This window comes from Pteropus vampyrus, unplaced genomic scaffold (genome assembly GCF_000151845.1).
Source record: "Pteropus vampyrus isolate Shadow unplaced genomic scaffold, Pvam_2.0 Scaffold58, whole genome shotgun sequence".
In the NCBI taxonomy this organism is placed as follows: domain Eukaryota; kingdom Metazoa; phylum Chordata; class Mammalia; order Chiroptera; family Pteropodidae; genus Pteropus; species Pteropus vampyrus.
Window position 1 is genome coordinate 2,451,605 of NW_011888839.1, and position 20,680 is coordinate 2,472,284.

A 20,680-nucleotide genomic window follows, 5' to 3' on the forward strand; every position below is an offset into this window, starting at 1 on the left:
GCCGCAGCCGCCGCGATGCCTATTTTAGTCAAAGCCGCTGCGGGCGCGGGGACCCGGCACGCGTCGAGGAGCCTCTGCGCTGGATCGGCCACGGCTTTCGCTTCGGGCGCCCATCGAGCCGCCGCCACCGTGTCCCCCGCGCCCCGCCTTTGCTACCCCAAACTTTGGCTAGCGCCGCCCAGGCTCGATACCAGGGACCAGCCAGGTAAGGAGCGGGAGGCGCAGCTGCCGCCAGCTGCCTCCACGGGCCCCGCTATTTGCAGCCTCGCGCTCTCGGGGCTAAATCGGGAAGCGAAAGTTGGATCCCCGCTCCGTTGGGAGCAACTTTGGCAGCCTCGGAGATCGCTGCCTGTTCTCCGCGCCCCGGCCGCCCTCTCCTCGCTGGCCGCGCCCTCTCGGGGTTTCCTGTCTTTGGAAGCCACCCTTCTCCCAGGGTCTGGGTGCCGAGGCCACAGACCCTCAAATGTCAGCTGCTGCAACTCGGAGCTGGCAGTGCCAGCGTCGCCGGGTGCTCGGGCCCCATCGGGTGCCGGTTCCCGCGCTCTGCTTCGGGCAAATCCTTGATGAGCTCCGCGTCTCCTCTCCGCTCTGGGCTCCCGGGGCTCGCTACCCCCGAACCCACTACAGCTTCTCCTCGCCTTCTGTAGGGTCGCCAGGTCCCGCGTGTCGCCGCCGAGTCGGGCGCTGAGAGTGCGAGGTGGGGCACCGCGCTCAGTGCACATCCCTCGTGTCCGGAGAGCTCCGGGTCAAGAACGGTTGACACTGACCCTCCTTCTTTAAGGAGCCAGGTAAGCGGGGCCCCTGCGTGGGGGGTTGCAGATCGCTAGGGAACCCAAGATCCTCGCCACCCCCATCTCCAATGCTCCTGTTTCCGGAGCTTTGGGAAACGGGTCTGTTGGCCACACAAGTCCCAGAAACTGCTTGCTCTGAATGAAGCAAGACATGCGAAAAAACTCTTAGCGATTCAATGCCCTTTGCCATTTCGAAATGTGCAAAGGTTGTTAGAATTACAGAATGAATAGAGTAAGTCGACTAGCACGACTTTTGCTCATTGCTGTTATCTTTTTCATTTTTGTAGTTTGGTGAAGGGTTAAGGTTAGTTTCACCCTTTAGCTATTTAGCCCTGCAAACACCTATTTGAAAACCAATAAACAGAACTTTATTAGAACAGGTTTACTTTAAAGAATTAGACTCCAAGGAACTAAAAGGAGAAAGAAAAAATTTTTCTTAATTTAGTCAAAATTAATCTGAACGTTTACCAGTTAACCAGTCTGATCTTCCTCATTAGATCCATTTATTCTCTATATAAGGATAGTTCAGCGTAAACCACTTAAATCCACTAATAGAGATAAAGGGAAGCTGAAACCGGTAACATCTTATCAATATTTATTGACAATAGGTAACTGGAATTTCAAAATTGACATATAGATAAGTATACATAGACAAATAATAGACAATAGATGTGTACAAATTAATGAATTATATATAATAAATATACATAGTTAATTATATAATATACTAAATACATATAGAAAATTAAATAAATTCATAGACTATATGTATATGTCTTTAATAAGGTATAGTACATCAATATATGTTATAGGGTGATCTCACCTTTTAAAAATTCATATTATTTTTCTGACTCTTGGGTCAGTAGATCGTAGTTTTCCTATCATTTCTCTTGGACCTGAAATTGGTAGTTTTAGTGCCACCTGAAGAACTTTTAAAAGCCTGAAATTGAACAGTGGATTAATTGGCAGTACAAGTATAATGGGGTAGATGTGTAGGGGGGGCGGGGGGATATGTATTAATTAACTTATTATATAAATGTGTATTAAAGGCATAGGCTATTAAAGCTTGAAGAGGTTTCAGAGACCATCTAGTCCAGTTGCCTTAGTCCAGCCACCTCTGTTCCCAAGAAGAAGCAGACTCAAAGAGCAGAAGTGATTTTCCCTGGCTTATGTGGCTTTCTTGGGGGTAGTGTTATACACACTGAGTCTCTCAACCTTAGAAAGGGTAGGCACACTGCTGTCTACTGTCAAGGTTTGGGGAAACTGAAAAGTGATTTCAAACAGTGTTCCTCATTGTTCGTATCCCTTTGGTGTAGAACTTTGCCTCTGGTATTCTCTACAGAGGCTAGGCCTTTGATGTACATAGATGAATATAACATTACCCCTACCTCATGAAGAACATAGGGTAGTTAGAAGAACAAATAGGACAATGGGAGTGAAAGCATGTTCTAAAGTGCAGTAGAAATGGTAGTTATTGTTAGCTTATGTAATACTAATGCACAAGCTGACATTGACATTAGCTTATGAGTGATAGAGGACATTGAATATCATTCTCCTTCCTGTAGAAATTATGAGATTAATTCTGATTTGATTCTTTAAAGCAGACTGAGTAAGTAGAGTTATTAAAATAATAATGCCTCTCATCCCATTAGGCTTACACTTTTATTGAGTCATACATTTGGAGAGTGGTTCAATTTTTAAGGTTTATTTCTTTTTTTGCAGAAAATCAATATCTAAGTCAACTATTTATTTTATATTTATGAGCTATTTCAGAATTATGTGAAGAGATCTTTAATTGACTTAATCATTATATTCACAGTTTGTAAGTTTGCGTGTGTAAGTTTTTTATCATCTTAAAGGATGTGGAATTCTTTCACATTTGTGTAATAACAGCCTTTCGAAATGCTTAACCTATACCAATTATTCTACCATCTAAAACCTTTACTTAAGTATGATGAAAAAATGAACGGAAAAGTATGTTAATTATGGCATTACTTGGAAAGAAATATATATTTCTAAATTAAATTTAAAGGATTTAAAGGTACTTTCAGTCCCCATTCGGAATTATTTTCCTGAAACAGAATAATTCACATACTCTAAATCTACATAGTTTTTGTCAGGGACCAATTTGTATAATTAATAATAGAAAGCATTTTTAAGTACCACAGATGGAGGACAGATAATATAACCAGAAAGCAGTGCCACTTTGTGTAAAATATATATTCTTTGAAATATACTTGCTACAGATTTTGATATTAAATAGTTAAGTGTATATTCATGACCCCTCCTACATATAAGTAAAATGGAAATTTACTACTTTGCAATTTGTGAGCTGCAGCCAACGAAGCTTTCTATGGGAAAGAAAGTAGAGATTTAAATTAGACACTAAAAGAAGGAATAAATTTTATATGTCGGTGTATATAAATGATTATAGTAAAGTATTTATTATGCATGCATATAATAATGTGGAATGTATGTATGTATGATATAATGATTTCGCAACAATATAAAAATATAGCCTTCCAAATATCTTAAGCCTTCAAACAGTAAATATGAGGATGTTAGTCTTTTTTTGAAAGTATTCAAAAAATCTGTTTTCCAGTTTTTTTTTCTCATGTTTAGATTCAGTGTCACTAGTGGAAATATATGGAAGACTGTACTAAATAACTTTGTAATTGTTGTGGTTTATGAACATTGGCAATTATCTTTCAGACTAGTTAATTCCATCATTCCTCTCTCTCCCACCATCATGTATGTATATATAGATATATAAATATTACAGACATATAGAGATAAACATATATATGCAAATATACATATCGGAGAATAGTTGTGCATTATGTTAAGTATTTTATATGTTTTATTTCACTTAATGATAAAGTCAAATGTTAATACGAAGTCAAATGAGGTATTATTATTATCATTTAACAGATAAGAAAATGGATACATTTAGTATGTGACAAAGCTGAGATTAGGAACTGGGTCTGTCTAATTCATAAACACTAGAGAAATCTACTTACCAATAATTAGTTCACAGAAATAATTTTGGTATAACATCTATAGGGGTGATAAGATATAGCTGCCATTTTTTATGATTGTCCTTTTATTCATTTGTTTTTACAGAACATTTCAAGATGAATTATACCGAGTCCAGCCCATTGGCAGAATCAACTTCAACGGGTTTTAAACCTGAGTTAGAAAGTATTATACCTGTGCCTTCCAATGAGACCACTTGTGAAAACTGGAGAGAGATACATCATCTAGTTTTTCATGTAGCAAATATTTTTTTTGCAATTGGGTTAGTTATTCCCACTACTCTTCACCTCCATATGATACTTCTTAGGGGGATGTTAACCATAGGTAAGATACCTGAGATTTTATGTAACTTTTTAATATCTGGATTCAGTTGGGCTTTGTAATGGGAGTTTCAGAGAATTCCTCGTCATGTCTATAGCATACCAAATATATGTCTCTCTTATCAAATTAGCAGTATATCAAGTAACTTAGAATATAGGCCTTCTCATGCTACACCATTCCCTTACTTACTTTAGAAAAACCTTTGTATGTTTTCATATGTTGTTTAGATTTCCCAGATATCAGAAAATCCATTCATGTATAAGAGTGTGAACTTTGGAGCCGGATTGTGTGATTTGAGTCCTGGTTCCAACACTTGCTAACTGTGTAACTGGAGCAAGTGATTTAACCTTTCTATACCTCAGTTTCCCTATGTGTCAAATAAGGGTAAAAATAATACCACCTCCTGGGATTGTTGTGAGAATTGAGTGCGTGTATGTGTGTGTGTGTATGCATGTACACATTTGACTTATAATAGTGCTTGGCATATACTAGTATTACATAATAGTACAGATGGGTGGTCATATGTGATACAGGTGTGTGCCCAGTGCCAGGGAGAAATGGAGAGAGTGATAGGCTTAGCAGGAAGGCGGAGCAAGCTCCCATTGAGGAAAAGGCACTGGAGCTGCCTTTTGGAAGATAAGCAGAATTTCTTTGAGTGTGAGTGTGTGTGATATCCAGGTAAAAGTCACAGAAGAGAGGGAAATTCACCATATTGAGAGAAGATGAAGAGTAGCTCATTGTTCCTGAAATATGAAATATGACATGGAATGGCCGAAGAAGAGGCTGGAAGGATAGCTGGAATGTAGCTTGTGGGACTTCTGTGTCTGTGTTATCTCTGAGTAAGATAGGGATTACAGCAGGAGGAGCAGTGTTGAATTAAAAAAAAATTATAAAAAACAAAAGCTGATTATGAATCTGAAGACAGTTTTTTGGAGATGGAATGAACCAAGGAGATCATTTAGTCCAATACTTTATAAATGAAGAAACTGGGGCCTGGAGAAGTTAAATAACTCATCCAAAACTAAGGCGAGGAGAAAGTGGCCTAACCAGTACTATAATTCTGGTTCTCCAGCTTCGCAGTCAACCTTTCCATTATGTTACCTCATCTCCTTTAAGTAATAACATTTTAAATTTCTTCAAAATTTGCTATGAAATATTATTTAAAGAACATTTAAAGTTTTACATTTTATGCCGTTATTTAGATGCCCCAAATTATTCTGATGAAATAAAAAACTGCAAATGAATGACTTTTTGACATGGTAGGTTAGCTTTATGTGTGTGTATGTGTGTATATGTGTGTGCAATATATTTGTATCATATTGATAATTTTATTTTAAATTAAAAATATATCAACTCTCACTATAGAATTGATCAAAAGAAATTTGATATTTTATTTGATATTTATTATATATTAAAGAGAATCGATAAGAAAAACCATTCCTATAGATGAATGGATAATCAAGTGAAAATTCAGATAGCTAGAAAATTTTTGTAAAATATTCAAGCTCACCAATAATCACAGAAATGCAAAATATAATATAATACAAAATTCCTCACTATCAATTAAATTTTCAAATTTTATAATATTTACAACTTGATATGGGCCTTCCCAAGTAAGATCATAAATTTGTTAGAAACCTTTTGGAAAACAATTTCTCAATGTTATCAAAAGCTATGATGTTCACTCCCTTGACTGACTGTCAGGTAATGTACCCTAAGCAAACAGTCACAAAACAGATCAGTTTTTATGTATAAAAATGTTTTAGCTACTTATCAAAAATTACACCTCAAACCAATCTCATCTGTCCACCAGTAAGGAGATGGTTAAATAAATTCTGGTTTAATCAGTTACAATCATTAAAAACTATATACCTGAAGAGTTTTAATGAAATGAGAAAATAACTGCAATAAGTAAAAGAGTAGATTTTAAAATTATATATGCAGTGGTTGTGCCATCAGGTAACGATACATAAAGACTGGAAGGAAGTATTAAATATCAATAATGGTTGTCTTTAAGTAGTTGAACTGTGGATTTTTCCCTCTTTTGAAAAATATTTTCTAACTTTACAAATACTCTGCAACAAAACATGTTTTTCTCTTTTGCCAGTCAGATAAGAAATAAAATGCAGCAATGTGATGTTTGGCTTAAGTATTTCTAAAATGCGTTCGATTTATTTTATATACAGAGGATAAGTTTATGAGCTTCATGCTGAAGCTGTTCTGAACTTCTAACATGTTAACTTTGTTATTCAACAGGATGTACCCTTTATATCATCTGGGCCACTCTCTACCGATGTGCCTTGGATATCATGATCTGGAACTCTGTGTTCCTCGGTGTCAACATTTTGCATCTTTCATATCTTTTGTACAAGAAAAGACCGGTAATTACTAGAAATTAATTAATGAGGAAGAAATTTTAAAGCTAAAAAGCTTTTAAAGTACTCTGTTCGGACTTGGGAATGAACATCTAACATCTTTAGTTCCTTTAATATAATTTCTCTGAAGATGAGAATTTCTGTTTATATATGCCTGGAAGCAAAACATTTGAGTACTGTAAAAAATATTCTACCAATGAGTTTTTAATACTTTTTAAATCATTAGAGCAATTTAGACATGAGAGAATATGACAGTGTTCTCTATTTTAGTTTTATAGCATCATTATTTCTTTTGTCTACTGATATTCAGATGTCACTTGGGACTGTCTTTGCCTAGCTATAAAATTAATTACTTATGGGCAACTTCCATAAACATATTAGTGATTTACAAATAGTTCATGCATTTTTAATGCAAATTTCTTAAGGTAATGTCTTTTTTTCTTACGTCCAAAATATTCATTTAAGGAAATGATTCTTTGTGGTGAGTTATCACCAAAACACTAGAATTTAACTTTTTCTTTTCAACTCTGATTTATCTTGCTGTGTTTCCTTGATCATACCAAGAACAAAAAGATATAAATAGAATAGGAAAACAGCCTGGCCCCTAGAAATCACTCCATACATGTTTACTGATTGTCCAAGGAGTACACAAATATTTAGTAAAGTAAATGGTACAGTGCCTGCCCTAACTTATGTTTAAAGCCAGACATGTATGTAGGAAACTATTAGAAAACAGGCAATTCATAAGAAATTAGAATTTTCATGATACAGATGATATACGTAATAGGCATTCCACTAGATTGTAACCTCCTCAAACATTGTAAGCCAGTCTGTTTCACCTGCTGTATTAGTGTCACTAAAAATCTTAGTGACATAAGAGGGCAACAGGTTTTTTGGCTCACCTACCTCATATGTGAACTCTGGTATTTGTGCATTAGAGTCTCAGCTATGATTCTATTCCATGTGTCTTCTCCATTTCAGAATCTCTGCTGGAGCTGTTTAGACATGCATTCTCATAACAGAGAGAAAAGAACAAAAGAGAAACTGTGTCCCATTGTCTCTTAAAACTTCTACTCAGAAGGGGCATATGTCAATTCTCACATTTCATTGGCCAAAGCAAGTGACATGGCCACGCCTGATAATGTAGGGGGTAGGATGGGGTAAAGGGATGTGTAATCCTCTTACAGGGGGTAGGAGCAGCAAATAGTTGGAAATAATATCACCTACCACACTTACTGTTGTATTCCCTGTTCCTGTGAACCATGATTGGCACATAATAGGTGCTCAACAGAAAACATTTGATGAGTGGATGCTTTCAAAGAAAAGAATTAAGAAAGCCTCATGAAGGAATTGGGAATTGAGCTAAGACTTGCAGGATGAACAGTTTATGAATATGAGTCAGTAGATATTTCAGTTCATATGTTCATTACTGTGCTACATTGGCTAGCATACATACTGGAAATGGGACATATTTGTGAATAAATTATTCTAAACACTCATTACTAGTGCTCTGGAGTGGAAGAGGTAGATGATAATAATGATGAGGATTACAGTTTTCGAATATCAGAACTTGCTAGAACCCCAAGTTTTGAACATAAGGTTCAGAAGTTGCTGATATAGTATCGCCAAGTAAGTAAATCACTTAGTATCTGTGTTTTTGTTTTTTCTTGCACTATAAACCTATTTTTTTGAAAAATATAAATACTGGTTCTTCATTAAAATGAAATAACAGGACAAGTAAGAGCAAAGGCTGCAGTGACATCTGAGCAGTTCTCATCATCTGGGTGTATAAACTTCATAGTGTGACTGACATAAGTTTTGTCGGGATAGATGATCACTTGAACCCCAAAGTTCATTGACATGCAGTTCAAATTTCCCAGACTAAAGCTGGGTGCAAAGACAGATGTGACCTGGGCCTTGTATAGTCTGACAACGAGATGATTGATTCATTTTGCTTTACTCTTCCTCCAGTAGCCAGCCTTACTTGCCAGTGGGTTCTCTATCCTACAGAATTTATTTTAGCTTATTATAAAACTGCTACACTGGAACCCTTTTACACTCTTCATTTTGCTTCAGAATAAATGAGAAGCAATGATGGCAGCTGTGGATGTTTGTTTTCCGATATCGATGCATTCAATGATAATTACATGTAGATAAAATGCTTAATGTATGTGTTTTCATAAATATGTTTCCACGTTGATGCCTGTTTTATGTGTTTATTTTCTTGCTATAATATTTCAAAGTTAGTGTCATTTCTTTCTGTGAAACAAAAGTGTTCTGAATATGAAAAAGTTTTGTGTTATTTATAGAAAATGCTAACATTGGGAAGGTGAGTGATGTGACAACATTCAAAACCTCCACTGTTGCTTTATAGCACGTGGGGAGAGATATGATCAATAATACAAATCTTCCCCATATGTTCTCAGTTCAGTTTAACTGCGAAAGCGCCCCTTTAACATCTAAACTTATATCATCACTCACTCTCTGTATAAGATTCCATTGACTAAAATACAGACAGGCGATGGTACATATTACAAATTTATTTATTCTCAAAACCATACTGAGACGACAGAAGTCAATGTTTTGGTGTGGCTGCATTCGGACAGCATCTGGTCATTGCTGAATTTCAGGTAAAGATTGAAAAGGAACTCAATGGTGTCTACCGGCGATTGTTTGAACCACTCCGTGTGCCTCCAGATTTGTTCAGAAGGTTAACTGGACAGTTTTGCATGATCCAAACCTTAAAAAAGGGCCAGACTTATGCTGCAGAGGATAAAACCTCAGTTGACGACCGTCTGAGTATTCTCCTGAAGGGAAAGTAAGTGCTCTATGGAAAATGAAATTCCCAGTTTGCCTTGAATCTTCTCATGGCCTCTGGGTAAAAAAATGAATGGAAGGGCGTATTGCCAAGTAATGGAGGAAGCAGACAGAATTTGTTGGTGGTGAACTTTCATTTTATGACTGCATTTGGGAATGCTACAGAGCAAATGTTAAAGTTACATAGAATATACTGCTCTGAATCTTATTAATGTCAGGATTTTCTGTTGTGAACATTTTAAACCTTTTTTTTTGACCTTTTATTGAAAGCTAATTAGCCAAAATTGAAGAAGGTTTAAATTAGGCCTTAAAATTCAAGATGCTTGTGCATGTTTCAGAGGTGATTTGTTTATTTTTTAAAGATCACAAATATAACTTCTAGGGACATCAATTTCTGGGGAGAGAGCTAGTGTATATTGTTCTGGCATAGTTATTAATACTACCCCTTCTCTCTTGAAAGTGTCTGAGTCTGAGTCATAAATCATACGGTCACTCTAGGCATAGAGGCAGAGACCTTTTGGAAGGCACATGTCTGGATCAATACTGACCCTTTCTTTTTTTCTTATGGTTGGTGAAATTTATTTTGAAATAAATACTTGTCTTCCAGAAGTGCTTTTAACTATGTGCATCATCTATGGACTCTTTAAAACTTTAGTACAAAATATAAACCCAGAACATCATTGAGATTTCTGAGGATTGTCATATTTGTGAAATATTATGCATTTATTAACATTAATTTCTGTTATCAGAATGAAGGTCTCCTATCGAGGACATTTTCTGCATAACATTTACCCCTGTGCCTTTATAGATTCTCCTGAATTTAGATCAACTCAGATGCACAAAGGTGAAAAATTCCAGGTATGTTTTGGCATATTTTTTAACTGAGGTATAATTGACATATATAGTCTATTAATTTTGGAACATCATAATGAATTAAGAATTGTATATATTACATATTGCAAAATGATTACCCCAATAGATCTAGTTAACATCCATCACCATACATAGTTATAACTCATTTTTCTTATGAGAACTTTTTAAAATCTGGCATGATCGAAACTTATTCATGTCTTATTAAAATCCAAAGGATATTAATAGAAAAGTGGCCATGACTTATTTTAAAAAAAGAGGTTACCATGTAGTGTATATAGTATGATCCCGTTTTGTAAAACTTAAAATAGTGCATATATGTACACAAAAAGAGGTCTAGAAAGATACATCCTAATTTGGCCTTAGTGTTAACATGATTATTTCTGGTTTGTGAGTTTGATTGCTTTTCTGTTTTCTTCCTTTTTGCTTATTTGAATTTTTGCAATTTTTCCATAGAAAACATCTAATGCTTTTACTATGAGAAAAAAGGAAAATGTCAGTAATAGATAACCAGTGTTCCTAAAACATGTAATTGGTTTCTTTTATTGGAGAAAAACAGAAAACTGGCTTTGCCCTAGAGAACTTATTTTGTTACTTCATATGAAAAATCAAATCACTATACTCTTTTATAGTTAATGGATATATTTAAGGGCAAAGAATGAAGTTTTTCATAGTTATAACAATTTGAGCATGGACTACTGAGCATGATTCTTTTTGTATCTTAAAAAATAATTGCTCCACAATAGCTCTCCTATTTTCTTCCCCTCATTATTGGTAGGAAAGTAACCTTAAATCTCGGCCTCTAGATAAATAGCAGTAAGGAAATAGTGTTTCTTGATAACAAATCTTATTTTTGAGTCTCATTTTGAGATGCTATACAATTTGGGATGCCACATGGAGATAAAAGGGGAAAGTTACAGGCATCCAGTTTAGCTTATTTGCAAGTTTTCAGCCTTGCCCTGCTCCCACCCTACCTGGGTAACTGGCCTGAATAACCACACAACTTGGTATAGATATGTACACTTACTATAAGGTCTCAGATAAGTTCACTAACTGTGTGCAGTGCTTTTCCCAAGCTGGCTGAGCTTAAGGTACAGAAGGAGAAAGTGAATGCTGTATTCGAGCTTCTCTCATTTACACTCTCACGTTGTGTTTGCGGGAGTCAGCTGTGCACTGAGATTTATGTCCATATTGTATCTTTGATCACCACCATCTACAAACTAGTACAGGGCCCCTTCTTTCCTCTCTCTTTATTTCCTCTGACCTCCTTACAATTTCTTTTCCCAAAGCCTGACTTTTATCGTGTCACATCCATTTCTCTGTGTATAGTAGCAAGTGCTTTTTTTATGCACTAGCCAGTCTCACATGATCCTGAAGAGGCTAGGATTTGGAGAGAGGGTAGAAACTGAACCTCTTTTGTTTCCAGAAGCAAGTGGCTTCTGAGAAGCCAGAGATATAACATGTACTATCTTTTCCACTGAGCTTCAAATTATATTACATTTACAATTAGGTTAACAAAAAAGGAATTCCTACCACTAGTTACAGTTCTCTTTCTTCTTGGGGACTGGGGATTGGGGTTTGGTAATTGAGAAATGTTCTTGAGAATTGCTATAACGTTTCCAAAAACATGACCAAAGTTGAAGTACCATACATAGCTGGGTGAAGGATATTTATTCAGCTTTTCCAAACACCAGTCAGCCTTCCTCTGCATAGAGCCTGGTGTGGCACTTCCTAATTGGTCAGTGGGTAGCAATTTCTCTAGCATCATCAAACCTGTATCCTGTACAATTGCTGCAGACTCCATCAGAGTGAGCCCTTGGGGGAGATTGTGTTTTGATTGTTTACAAAATGTTCCCATTGACAGTTACTCAAGAATAAAAATGGCTGTTGCACCAATCTGTAGGCGTATCTTGCCTCTTTCTGAAGCAAGTTACCAAATAAAAAACTGTCACATGTTTCCAGGGGGGCTTACTGTCACATGTTTCCAGGGGGGCTTACTATGGCAGAGGACAATTAAAATTGTCAGTGGTCAGACTGCTCCAGCTACCTGCTTTTTACCTGCTAATTTGATTTTTCTTTAACTCTGAACAGTTGCAAGAATTCTAACAAGGAGCTACTTCCTTTGAGTTTTTCTTTCTCTCAGTTTATTCCTTGGTAGGGGTACTCATGAATTATACAATAGGATGAAAGAAGAAAAGAAAGGCAAGTGGACTCAACGACTGTCCCTTGAGATTGCACAGCTAAAATTGTTCAGGTACATGAGGTAATTATAATGATAGACACAGTGCTGGAGCTGAGAAAACAGATTCCAAGCTTATAGCTGCTCCCTAGCTGCTTATAGTCATTTAGTACTTATTCACCAGAGTTGCTACTTAAAACTATTGATAGAATCTTGAATATCATTATTACAAAAGGTAGAAGTCATCTTTTGTGTTTGATTTCTTCTTCTTTGTGCAGTTGTTTTAAATCCAGTGAGCTTTTGCATTTACATGTTTTTCTTTTGTATTCTATCTCCTGCTGTTGCCTTCCCATAATCAATAGCATGTCCTGTGCTCTGAAGCCAAAAAATCAAAGCTTATTGACTTTAAAGGAAGAAAAATGTCTTGGAGGCAGATGTCCAAGCTATTGTGAAATAAGTGAACACTAAGTTTTAACTGGTATTTGAATAAAACCTTGTCTTAGTATTAAGTGAATCTTTTGGTAAGGCTGCAAACCAATTTAATCCACCAGTTTGGACTGCTGTATTTCAATGCTTATGAGAGCTCAATAGGAATTAGTTGAATAGACCACTTCTAGGACAATTTTCATGTTCCTGGTATGTGAAATGTTGTACAATATATGAAGAAAATAAAGTCTCCCCTCAGGACGGTCAGACCACTCTTTCCAATTCTAGCACATTCAACAATTCCCTCAGACACCCTTGTTATTGTGTATTGTCTTCCCGATACTGAGGGTGTGGAATTGGTTTGGAATCTAAAGTGAGGGGCTGATCCAATACCGTAAGGTAATCACAGCAAACCCAGTTAAAAATGCTTAGTCTAACTCTACCTGAAAGAGATTGTTTTATGTCTCCATTGCCCTGTTTGCTTTTATTTCTTCAGTAAAGTTCTTCACAAGAACTCAAGTATGGCACTGCTGAGATACCCTGATAACTTAAGAAGCAAATTTATTTAACAGAAGCTTTAAATATTCCTATATTGATTTATAAAAATTCCTCATTAAAAATATGTTTTACTTGACTGTTGTGACAGGAAATTATTAAATAAAACTAGTTAGCAGGAATGAAACATTAGCCATCAAGTAAAATGACCTCAGTCAATATGCTAACTACCCACTTCCAACTAAATGTCTGCTCTGAGGGATTTGTAAGATACTCATACATACTGCAGGTATAGTTTATTATTTGAATACTGTTAAGTTTAAAGTTAGTAATAATTTAAACATGTTTAAAGTATTTTTCAAGTATAAGTAAGAAATGATTTGCTAAGCAGACTGTGGTATCATATTATAAGTATCAGTGCCTTCATGGAAATGAGGTTATTAAAATGGTTGGAAAGGCATTAAATCCCTCATCTGTCACCGAGATATAATTTCTTCTTCTTCTGGATGATTTCTAGCTCCTTTTTTAACTCCTTGTCCCACTATACATGTTATATTTTCCAAAGTCTTGGATAACATCTTTGCAAAATGAAGGGACTTCAACTCTCCAAACCCTGTTTTCAGAGCTCGGGTGCACGACTGGGCTCTGTGAGTACTGGATGCTCACCTTCTCTAATCACTCCTAAATAGTATTCATTTGCCTTGTGTTTACTTACCCATCTCTTACTGTTTATGGGAACTTCTAAGGAGTCACTTGACTTTACGCTTCTCTTATAAATCCTATCTTTTTCTTTCTTTTTTTTTTTTTTATCATGTCTTTACTTTTTATTGGCTTCCTCCACTAGAATGTAGGTTTCATGAAGTGTTCGGCTGTTCTTTGTATGAGAGACTCTTGATGGACTGTGAGCCAACTTTGTGGTCATTTGGCCAGATTACTTTCTATAGGATCATCTTGAAGAATATTGGACACATTGGGTAGGGTTTGTCCTGGTGGGAAAATACATCTGAGATGGAAGTTGAAAGTGCTCATGCCACCACTAGTTAACATGTGCTTGTGATTAAATTTTTTGGTGCTTCTCATTTGGCATCTAAAAGATGGGGAAAAATGTCATCTGTCTTATCTTAAAGGTAGCTTCGAGGATCCATTTATATGATAGATATAAAAGCATCTTAAATGTTTGAGTGTTGTTATGTGTAGCTGTCATTCCCTAGTCATTCTCTGCCATTTTCCCCTATATTTGTCAAGAATACTTATTGCCACCTGAAGTGTCGTATTTATTTATTTATTATCAGCTTCCTCCACTAGAATGTAAACATCACAGGGCAAGGATCTTGTCTTTCTTTTTCACAGTTGTAACCTCAGTGCCTTGAATAGTACCTGGCATTAAGTATGTGCATAATAGTGTATGTTAAAAGAATGAATGGAATTTAGTGTTTTATGGGGTCATTGAAATGCCCATACATTTCTTAAATCCAAATGTGTTTGGTTTTGGAGATTTCTATTTTTAATATAATAAATAATTGCAGACTTTTTTTTCTAGGAATATTGACCCACTTTTTAAAGTAGCCAAAACTCTCTAATTTACTAAAGATTAAATTTCAGCTGTTGACATAAAGAGAGAAGCTAGGTTTTGCATAGTCTCTCTTAGTCGACATAAAATATCCCCTTTTCATCTGAAATATATTTAATTTTTTGACTAACAAAGGGAAAAGAGCTCCTTTGGAAATATTTGCTGTGAGCCCCGATATGACTTCATGTCAGTTTAACAAATCTTTATTAATCTACCTGGATAGGCATCGGGTTTGATGTTGAGATGTAAAAATGGATTTTGCCTTCAACAGTATTTGTGTTCGTTTGTTAATTCCTTCATACAATAAATACACATCGAGTACCACTCTGTGTTGGAAGACAGACATTCAGACATGAGGATGCACAACCCCTCCTGTCAGAGTGCTCAGGAGAAACAGATGTGTCAGGATTCAGTGATGCGAGTGCCATTGGAAGTTCAGAGGAGAAGTAGTAACTGATAGAACTGGGGACCGGGGTGTGGGGGTAGGGAAAGAAGGGCTTCCTGACACTGAGCTGTGAGGGCATGGCTCCTCACTCTGGGAATGGGATTTATTTAAAGAATACTTGAGCTCTGTGTAGTATAATTACAATGGTTTCCCAATTCTGAACTATTTGTAGGATCTCTGTGCATCAGTCCCCAGTGGACTACACTGGAGCTAATTTTGAAAGGTGACACTCAAGAGATACCTATAACAGAAGATCCATAAGAAGAACCTCACTAGCCTTATTTATTAGTGACAGCATGGGCCATAAAACCGACTCACATGAGTTCGTTTTCTCATTTTCTAGTGTGTGTTTGTAGAGTCGGCTGGGCAGAAGGTCTGTCATCTATAACTTGCCTCACAAATCTTACCTCACTTCTTTTGCTTAAAGCTGTATTATTTAAACTCTGTTATAATCATTGGGGTATAAAGAAATATTTAGCCTTAAATTATATGTCCAATTGGAACATCAGCCTAGTACACTATGGCAATGCTACTGACACAGTGGCCATTCTTCTGTCACCAGACCTCACAAAACAGAACAAGAACTAGGTGGAGAATTTGCTTTTATCTAGTCTGCAGATTGCTTGGTTTTAAACAATTTTATGCCTAATTTTGAAGCTTGTGTGTATGAATCTTATTTTAATTTAACAAATATGACAAATCGTTGTTACAATAATATCCACTAAGTTATTCTAACCTTCCCCCAAGTTACTGTAGTCATAATCTGTATACATAGATATACTTTTTTCTTTCTATGTTTGTTTCTTTGGCAGGTCACCATCATTGCAGATGATAACTGCAAATTTTTATGCTGGTCAAGAGAAAGATTAACTTACTTTCTGGAATCAGAACCTTTCCTATATGAAATATTTAGATATCTTATAGGAAAAGATATTACAAATAAGCTCTACTCGTTGAATGATCCCACCTTAAATGATAAAGTAAGTGTTTTTCTGAGTATGTTTATTTCGTTAAATAAATATGTATAGTGAGATATAAATCACTTTATGCAATATATATTTTCCTGAATTTTCATTAATTAGTCATATGTTAAGTGAAGTGGGGATGTTTGTAATTCAGAGACCCTTCAGGGGATCATTTCTCAAGAGTAAGGAAATATTTTGTTATTATTATATTTGCCATTACCTAGTGAGATGTCTCTAAATGTCAGGGACTTCCATTTGTGGTAATGAGGTGCTATCCTATCATAAAGGATCTTCTAAGCAATCTAAGGAAGATGGTAAGTGATTGGGAGGGAGTCGGGGGGGTGTGGAATAGGCCAAGGAAGGCAGGACTGTGGCTGCAGACTGAGAAACGCCGACAGATCCCAGCAGGCAAGAAGATGGCATTTTAACCCCGGTGTCCTCCAGTTTTTCTTGTGCATCCTCCTAATCAAGCTCACTCCTAGAAAGCCCATACGTGATGAGAGAGGTATGGAATGGAATCCTGTATCAATTCAGTTAGGAATTTCAGAGTTGCATAGGTCTTCAAATATTTGCAATTTGATCTTCATCTCCCCACATTTGCTTAGAAGGAAATTAAAATAATCACAGAAGAGAACTTGTAAAACATTGTTTCTGTGATAAGTACTGTTTTCCAGGGACTAGTTGAATATGGGCGTGTGTGTGCACGCTTAAGGCCATCTTGTCTGGGCTGTTTATCAAATTAGGTTGGTGTTTATTAATTTACAGATTAATAAATAGGCTATTGCATATGTTAACTTTATTATAATATATTTATAGTAATATAATAGAATAGAAATTATAGCTAACATTTATTGGGCACTTACTATGTACCAGGTAGTCTTTTATTTCAAAGAAAAGTAGATGCTGCTGCCAGGGAGTATATGATCTTAAGTCCCATAGGTGTCAGAAATCTTAAAACTTTGTTTTGTAGAAGGCCAAGAAGTTGGAACACCAGCTCAGCCTTTGCACGCAGATCTCCATGCTGGAAATGAGGAACAGTATAGCCAGCTCTAGTGACAGCGAAGACGGCTTACACCAGTTTCTTCGGAGCACCTCTAGCATGTCCTCTCTTCGTAAGTTATCCCAGAACTGATAATACTTTGTGATTCTGATGGATGTCACTGGAAATAGACAAATGACAACTTCAATCAGAAAAATAACTTAGCAAGCAACGTTTTGACAACCTAAAAGTATCAATTAAAGTAATGATTTCCAGCTTTGTTTTCCATATTGCACATCAGCTAAAATCCAACTTTAGAACTTTTATTTCTATTTCAGAAATTGTTCCCTTGTTTTGCCACATGCTTTTCTTAGGTACTGGTTCACTGGAATAATGTGAAAGAGTCCTGCTACATATTCAGCTTTATCGATTTCATGATTTTAGTTCCGGTTTAAGGGTAAACTCAGCAATGTGTTGAAAAGGGTAGAAAACAACTGCTGGATGTCTTCCTGCTGGCTGGTTCTCCAGTGTGAGCACTGAGAGTTAGCAGATGATCTGATAATGGAATATTCCTAAAGATGGCCACTTAACACTCCTTCATTCACACATCCACCCAGAGGCAAGTTTTCCAAGATCCTTCCATAGTTCAGATCGTTTTAAAACAGTTCAAGTAACAGTGATGACACAGATATTGAAGATTATAAGTAAAATGAGAAAAACCAAATTATCTTAAGAATTCATTGCTTAAAATTATTTTAAGAATTATTCCAAGAATGATAATATAAGAACTTCGAACAAATTCCTATAAAATATCAAAAAGACAGATAAATTCTCCCATCACATAGACTAAAAACTATTAATATTTCCAATTGTATGTTAATCCAGAGCAACTTCTAACTAAATACAGTTCTACATTCAACAATCTTAAATGTTTATGTAAATGATCTTCAACTTTGGATGTTTTAGATAAATCGGGTTAAGGATTTTAACTATTGCATAGTCAGGAGAGGCTGGAATTGACAAGGGCACATAATAGGTATAAGCCTCCAAAGCAAAGTCTAGGCATAGAAATGCTTTGTGTACCTGAAGGAGATTTCAGAACAAGGACAAGTAAGAAATTAGAAATGGCTGTATTTTATTCCAGAGTAACTTTTTGAAAGTCACTGAGGTTGAGCAAACTATGAAGTCTACTCGCATATCAAATGTATCACCCACCTTGTTGAAGCAGTTTGGTGGTCAGTAAGCATTTCAGATGGACCCATCTTAATTACATATAGAGTGATTACTGTACTAAGAAAGGTCAGCAGAAAAAGAATTACAGTAAAATACTTTATGTGAATTTTTTTTCTGTAGCATGGGTTATTTTTATAGTTCTTCTTTTTTTTTTTTTTTAATTTTACAATATTGCTTAGGAAGTACCGAGACCAAGCAGTATATGATATGAGCATTTGTTGTCTTAAAATCAATATTGTTTTTCTATAGTGTTTTATTGTACAATCTAAATATTCTGGGGTAAAAAACATTTTAGGGAAACAAAAGCTTATGTAGAGTATGTTGTTTAAATAGAATTAAAGCATGTTTTTGAGATTAATGTTTGTGCTGTACTTGCCTTCAGAAACCTGTATTTCCAGGTGTTCAGTGGATATTTTACACATGGTGTGCATACAGGCCTCGATTCTTGCTGTAATAATTACTAGCTATGTGACTTGGAGTAAGTCACATGACCTTTCTAATCTGACATGAGCTTCATATTTCAGCGTAGGCCTGGATCTGGTCACAACTTCTAGTTGGTTTCCTCCCCTCTTCCTTATGGGGAATCATGAGTTTAATCCAAACACTATTCCGTGCATGAGTAATTTAGACCTCAGTGTTTGTAAAGAAGTGCATTCCTCTTGAGTGCAGGGTCACATTTTTACTTCTAGTTTCCTTGTTCTCTTGTCTGGTTGTACTTTTGCCGTACTAAAATGTGTACCACCTACTTAAGTTGTTTAATTATTTAGCCTCAGGTTTATTATATAAGATCTTACATATTGATACAGGTGCGTCTAGCCACATATGTGTGAACATTTTTGAGTGTGTATATGCGTGAATTACACAACAAATCCATGTTCATACTTCCTTTTGATGAGTCCTCATTCTGTGTCTCTTGGCTTCACTCCTACAGTTCAATGAAAGACCTTAGGACATGAGCACGACGTTAACACTAATCATGAATTATTTAATTTACTCTAGCATGTAACTCATTAAAACTTGGTTAGTTCTTCTTTCTCTTACTTAGTCTCAGCTCAGAACTACTGAAGACTGTTTTTGTTTTTCTTTTGCCAGACCCATCAATATGCCACCTACTTTTTCATATTAGAAATTACATTCCTTGTGAAACAGAATACAAAACCAATCTCTTAGGACTATGAGACTGAAATAACAAAATTTACCACATTTTGAGCATGTGGTACATCTTAGTAAATGTTAGGTCTCTAAAACTAGTGACTAAGCTCCTATTATTCTGAGTTCTGATGTGCAAATGGAGCAGCCTGGCAGCTGTTCTCAGCAGTGGTATAAGCTTCATGAATGCTAATGATGAGAAGGGAACAGACATTCACTGACAGCAGCAGCTATTATTTTTTTCAGGTACTCTTGATATACAATCACATTTAATATTCCCTATAATCCCACACGGGAGGGGTATATTAGCTTTTGCTAGATGATGCAAAAGATATTGCTAGATATTTGAACCTGATAACTCTGCTAACAGACAGCCCCTGTGCTCAGCTCACTCTGGGACACCAAAGGAGCAGCCACTGATTGGGTCACTGTGTCTCGTGGCAGAGGGAAGAGAGTGGTGGCAGAATCATGCAATGGCTCTTAGAGCTCCCATTGAGAAGTGGCACGTGCCACTTCCACTCATGTTCCCTGGACCGGGGAAGTCACTTGGCCAGAACTGCCCTTAGTGAATGGATCTTTAATCCTCCTGCAGGGGCTACACAGGAAGGGACTTAAAGAAGGAGGGAAAACAGGTATTTTGACAGTGACACAATCTCTCACAGTGAGTGTTATTTCATTTTACAGATGAGGAAATTGGACATATGAGATGCTTATTCTCTTGTTTCATTTCCAGAGGGGGAGGTGCTGGAATACAAACCTAGGTATCCCGTCTGATCCCAAAGCCCATGCTGTAATGCCATATTGTCTCTGTGTTTTAAAAAGAAAAAAAAATGAGTATAACGTTTGACTAGTGCTTTATAGTTTACAGGTCACTTTCACATCCATTCTTATATTTGAACCTGATAACTCTGCCAGCGAGGCATAGCTGGTGCTATTATTCACCCCTTTGCAGATGAGTCCACCTACACTCAGTGAGAAGGTAGTGGCTTGCCCAAAGTCACTTCCTTCCCCTCCAGCTGACTTCATTGG

General features: G+C 36.5%; 1 protein-coding gene across 1 annotated transcript in view; it reads left to right on the top strand.

Moving 5' to 3' along the window:
• Positions 1–11: 11 nt before the first annotated feature.
• The window catches only part of BVES (blood vessel epicardial substance), a 32,170-nt gene continuing 11,501 nt past the window's right edge, over positions 12–20,680 (top strand). The window contains exons 1-8 of the mRNA XM_011360710.2: positions 12–205; positions 648–788; positions 3,915–4,151; positions 6,405–6,529; positions 9,154–9,341; positions 10,090–10,198; positions 16,138–16,305; positions 17,261–17,402. Of these exons, the coding sequence (XP_011359012.1) occupies positions 3,926–4,151; positions 6,405–6,529; positions 9,154–9,341; positions 10,090–10,198; positions 16,138–16,305; positions 17,261–17,402 (958 nt within the window). The 5' untranslated portion in view covers positions 12–205; positions 648–788; positions 3,915–3,925. The remainder of the gene's footprint in view (positions 206–647; positions 789–3,914; positions 4,152–6,404; positions 6,530–9,153; positions 9,342–10,089; positions 10,199–16,137; positions 16,306–17,260; positions 17,403–20,680) is intronic.